We start from the raw sequence: 6,042 nt of genomic DNA on the forward strand, positions 1-6,042 counted from the left end.
TCTTGTTCCTACAAGCTAGCCATAAGAAGGCTTTCACCTTCAAAGGAATTTGCATATTCCAGAGATCCACTATTAAAATTCTTCCATTATTGTTAAGAAATCTGTATAAGAATTTTACCATATTGATGTCAGAAGAATCTATAACTGTGATTCTATTAGGAAATTTGTATTTACTGCCTTTTAACTTATTTGCTATTTATACTTTTTATTTTTACTATATAAACTTAATCAAACTCATAGTTAAACCTAATTATACTAAGAAGATTTTAAAAATATTATTACTCGAGTTATACTTACCTAATCTATTAGACTCAATTTATACTCAACTTAATCCGAACTAAACCAACCCAACCTAACTCAACCCAGTGTATACTCAACTAAAATATTAAGTCCAAGCTATACCCCTAGTTAGAAACCAAATCCAAAATACCAAAGAAGCCCTAACTTAGACCTTTTTCGATGGTATATCTCAAATTGGCTGCGCTCTTCCAAATAGGTGAAGGTAATTGATTGATCCCTATATGATCTCTCTTGTAATGAGATGCCATAGTTGAGAGAAATACCATCAAGAAAAAGCATTGTTTTATGAGATTGATTTGATGGGGCTTATGATGCAAGGAGACAAACTCGTTGTGCTCTAAAAGTGAGAGAAGAGACAAGAAATAGTAAAAAATTAAAATTTATATGGATACTTAAGTATGCTTTTGTACCAATTAAAAAAAATATAAGAAACGTGATCTATCGCACGCTATTAATAATAATATGCAGAAAATAATGCGTGAAAAATATGATCACAGACACAAAAATTTTACGTGAAAAAAAATCCAAAACTGGGTAAAAAATAACGAATTCAAACTCAAATCAAAATAAATCACTAAATCTATAGCAATTAACAAGAAGCTTACAAATCAACCGTCGATTCCAATAATTTAATCTATACCAACCTTACTCACTGGACCTCGCGACACACTACTTCTCCCTTGATAGGTTTCTAAACTTCAGTGACCCTCAAGTTGTAGTTTTTTAGATCTAATGCAGATGCGTTGAGATATGAATGATTCAGCATATTCTGTCTAAAGTAAGAAGTGATCTCTAATTCCTTTAAAAGATTTATCTTCATATTAATATTTGACGTTCCTCATTTCCTTTTCACTCCTAGGGTTAGATTAAATACTTTATATTCTTAAAAATAAGATAAATATATCTTCAAAGATTCTTTATGGATTCTCTTATAGATAAGATAAGTATCTCTTGGAGATAAAATTAAATCTAAGTCAAATTAGGTCTCACATAATATTAGAAATTGCAAAGATTTTTTATGGATTCTCTTATAAATAAGATAAGTACCTAATAAAACCAAATCTAAGTCAAATCAGATCTCACATAATATTAGAAATTACAAAGATTCTTTATGGATTGTTCAAATGCTATGAATGTGCCGCAAACAACAAAATAAAAACCTCTATATGTGTAAATGCCACCGTTGTATGTGTGAATGCCTGCAGGGTGCGTTCTCTATGTGTGTGAATGCGGTGTGAACGATTATAGGGTGTGTTTGAACAGGTCCAGAGTGCGTTCGAACGTTCTGTTTAAATGACAGACTAAACATTTGAATGCAAAGTGCTTGTTCTGATATTTTTTGATAAAATTTCATACTTTTTCAAGCATCATGACACCGTTCAATCACTTTAATAATGATTCTAAAAGCGTTTCAAATACTTTGTTTTCAAAATTAATCTTCCACTTCAATATTCTTCATCAAATATCTCATACCTTGTACATATGCTTATACATAAAATCTAGGCACATTATATGAATATTAGTTATGTTTTGAAATATAATTTGCTAATTACATAAACCTAACGAAGGGCATCTTAGTCATTTAAAAAAATATTTGCAATTGATGAAATCTTCTATTTTTATGCCAAATAGTATTAGTATAAAGCTAGTCCTAAGATATTTTCTACACATATTTAATAAAAAGCAAGGCTCAATTTGCCTAAACCCTAAACAATAAAAATAGAAGGTGTAAATAAAAATAAAATAAAATAAAAAATAAAGTGTTAAATATAAATTTCACAATAAAATGACAAAGTTATAAACCAAAATACTTATAAAACATGTACAACCTAAGAAATCTGTACAGTAATGTCACATTACATGCTAATCATTGGCATATAAGATCGTAACCCAGAATACTTTTAAGCATATAAGTTAGGCATGAACCAAGCATATAGGACAATAAAAGAAACTTCATAAATAGTTTTCAATTTGGAAATTCTTTTTATAATTCACCATAGTATGAAGTACAGAGGATCTAGCACACTAACTTTGAAAGTTCTCTAGTTTACTCTCAATATTACTGTACGAGGAGAGCTTCCTCATATGTCTAAGTGCTAGAGTTACAACCGAGGATGATTTATACACATTTGCCATCACTAAAATTCGAACACAACACAATCAATAGAGTATAATCGCCAAGAAACTAATTCATTTAATGGATGTAAACTTCTATTCGTAATGCATAGTGACATCTCTCGAGCATGATGAGGCATCATATTACGTGATGATCAATTATATCTGTTTATTAAATAGAGAAGAGGTCTAAGCTTGTCGGGCACGGCACCGAGGAAGAGCCTATTTAGTCTCCGTTAATCCTCATATGGTAGGACCTCTCTCTCTCTTGCAGCTCTCCTTAACCAGAATGGCCACCAACTCCACCGCCACCTCCCCCGGCTTCTCTCTCTCTCTCTCTCTCTCTCTCTCTCTCTCTCTCTTATTAGTTCCTCATGTCTGCTATGGTAACGTGGTGGGGATAGGGTTAACGTTCGTTCAGCAAGCTCGAGGGCCGGATTGTCATCTAAATCTAATAGCCTGGGTCCGGTTGTCCTATCCAGCCAGATTTAGGGCCAATGACGGCCCGATTGTTTGGATCCACACCAAACCAGGCCCATGAGCAAGCATAAAGAAACCCACTGTATAGTATGTACGAAGGAATCGGATTCTCCAAAGCCCTATTTGACAGATCATACGCATCGCCTCCAACCTCCATCCCCCGGATGCTAAGCAGCAGCAGTGGATTTTAGTGGGATGGTAGCGATGGTCTTCTCTGCCATTCCTCGCCTATCTATGCAACTGCTGACCAATAATCATAATAATAGTAGTAGTAGCAGGTATTGTCGAGGGTGGGGGGGCACTCTGCTCAGCGCCGGGAGAAGCTTTTCCGGCCTGGACGGCGGTTCTCCTCTTCTACAAGTCACTGCACACCTGGAGAGGACGAGCGGAAACGAGGTGCTTAATTTCCTTTCTAATTCCCACTGCACCAATCAATTGCACGGAATGGAAGGATATGTAGGTACTTGTATGTCAGCTGACGAGCGATATGTTTATTTTTCTTTGGTGGAAGGTAAAAGAAGAGATCGATAGATGCTATCAACTTGTACATAAGCTTGGCAGGGGAGTTATTTACTTGGGGTCTTCTAGAGTCAACAAGCACCATTCGCACTACCTGCAAGCAGTCGAATTGGCCCGAGAGGCAAGTCTCCCATATCTTGCTACTTCTTTATCATCTACTCCACCGAAGTAGCAATTTATTGATGATTCTTCGTCATAATTCCTCGCTGAGGCCATTGCTCTATCCTCATTAGAATTGGCATAATCATTACTGGATGAATATGATAACCTCATGCTTCAATTGGATGAGGAACTATTTGTGCTTTTTGCTTATAATATCAGATTTTCGATCTAGATAAGAATGCACAAACTTTTTCTTTTACTCCAATACTATCTGTGCTTTACTATCTATTATCTGTAATCTAACATTGTATAATTGTATTGGTGATTATTTAGCTTGCATTTTTAGTTGTTTGATCGTTATTAGCGTCAGTTTTACTGGTCAGGGCGTTTATTTTAATAGGCGCATGCAAAATCTTCAGTTGGAAGTTTTAGGTGCAGCCCCCTGATTTTATTACTTTGTTTGCTTTACTGATCTACAAGTTCAGCTGTAAAAGGAACTAACCATGGTCCACAACCATGATGCTTTCTTTTATGCTACATTACAAGTGCAGGTAGACTCAAAAAATAGTCTGACCTGTATGTATGTCTAGAGCAGATTTAGAACCGGGGTGATCAAACAGAGTTGCACTTTGAAAATCTTATTTGTTTCGCAAGTACCTGCCATTACACAACAATAGGAAATATTACTGCTGTCTCTATCTTTTTTGTCTATGATGAACATAGCATACACGGGGATATGAAAATGTTATGTTTGAGTATATAACAAGTTCTAATTAGTAGCAAGTGCAGATCACCTAAGACCCAGTTTCAAAGTTTCATGTTTGATTAAGAATATTCTCATGAGGATCTTATGCTTGTGTTCTGAAACTGAAATTTGTTAATCAAATAATGAACCATGTGTTATCTGCTGATGTAATGTCAGACTGCAAAACTATTAGATTGCACCACTTGGACAGGAGCTGGTCCTGGTCTGATGGATGCTGCCATTCAAGGCGCTCTTGAGGCGAAGAAGCCAGTTGGCGGATTCAAGATAACAAAGGAATCAGGTGAATGGACATCTTCAAATTTCCACGCTTATCTGCCTCCTGAAACTTATCTGACATGCAGGTAATCAACGTCCCAGCAAGCCTTATAAGGAACTTGTTTATGCTTATGAGTAAAATCTCATTCACATATCTACATGCAAACAGGTTTTTCTCAGCACGGAAGCATGGGTTGGTAGATGCTGCAGTGAGAAACAACCAATCTGACATGACCGCTGTTGTTGCCTTTCCTGGTGGAATTGGAACATTAGATGAAGTTTTTGAGATACTAGCACTGATTCAGCTTGAAAGGATAGGGTCCAAATTTCCAGTTCCGTTCTTGCTTTTGAATTATGATTCTTACTATTCTAAGCTATTAGATTTCATGGATGAATGCCAGAAGTGGGGAACAGTAGATAAAGGAGAGGTTGCATCACTCTGGAAAGTGTGCAGTGGGAATATTGAGGCTTTGGATTACTTAACAGAATTTTACAGACTTCCTCTAAGCAAAAGGAATTATAATATTACAGAGCAAGTAGAACAAGGTATAGTTTCATACAGTGGCCAGATGAGCCTTGGTCTTAAAGGATGAAGATTTAACTCATTTGCCCCCCCTTTTTATTAAGATTGTTGAGTTGATGACTAAGTGTATAAAATCTGGCACAATTATGGAATCAAAGGCTTGTTGTCTACTTCGTTGATGTTTTTGAAACATGGTGTATTTGTTATAATCAGAATACTTCAAGGCAAGGAAGTTTCTGTTTTGACTTGTAACTCTCAAGAAACCGCACATGCAAACTAGACACTTTGGTCCCTATAAGTCTACAACACAACGGTGCTTAGTAGTTGAGAAGACAGACTGTTTAACTAGCTGTCCTTCCTTGTGATGATTATTTCCTTTCTAGAGTCTACTGTTTAGGGTCCAAGGATTCCATGAATTCACTCGCTTTTGTGCTTTAGGAAGTTGCAACACATTTCCATCATCAGTATTATTTTCAAAACAGCATCTCAGGAGATGGGCTAATTTTGCTGGTTTCTATCCATTACTATGTCAGAGTCCTGGTTATTCCTGGCAAAGAAGCAGTTCCATCTGTAACTTTACTATGCTTCGTAAATAAGATTTTCCATGTCTGAAGCACCAGCAGAGTATGTATTATCTCGTAGTTAATTCATTTAATTTCTATAAGCTTCCATTTTTAAGATGCATCATTCTGATAGACTACCAAGTTACCAAGTTTGCATTTTTGCTGTCTACTATTTCTTACTCATGTTTGGCTCCTACTCCCTAGTAGATCCATGGAGTTCAGATGAACCACCGGTTGCTGCAAAGAATCAAGTGTCAACAGTAGTGAAAACCTTACCCATCCATATCGTTCAGTTTCATATGCTTTGTAGTACAAAACTACATTCTCTCAGTATAGGTTTGTTTCTGTCCAAATACGGTTGTATCCATTTTCCATTTGTACGTACATGTACATCATACATATGGGTGGTGGAAGCTTCT

The 6,042-nt window shown here is 36.0% G+C and overlaps 1 protein-coding gene across 1 annotated transcript; it reads left to right on the top strand.

Moving 5' to 3' along the window:
* The first annotated feature begins 2,673 nt into the window (after window positions 1-2,673).
* Window positions 2,674-5,312, top strand: LOC140795967 (uncharacterized). The gene is made up of 4 exons (XM_073148798.1): window positions 2,674-3,291; window positions 3,407-3,535; window positions 4,439-4,623; window positions 4,707-5,312. The coding sequence occupies exons 1-4, from the start codon at window positions 3,091-3,093 to the stop codon at window positions 5,128-5,130; spliced, it is 939 nt and encodes a 312-aa protein (XP_073004899.1). The 5' UTR covers window positions 2,674-3,090; the 3' UTR covers window positions 5,131-5,312.
* Window positions 5,313-6,042: the final 730 nt, after the last annotated feature.

This window comes from Typha latifolia, chromosome 10 (assembly GCF_019914945.1).
Source record: "Typha latifolia isolate L0001 chromosome 10, TyphaL0001v2, whole genome shotgun sequence".
In the NCBI taxonomy this organism is placed as follows: domain Eukaryota; kingdom Viridiplantae; phylum Streptophyta; class Magnoliopsida; order Poales; family Typhaceae; genus Typha; species Typha latifolia.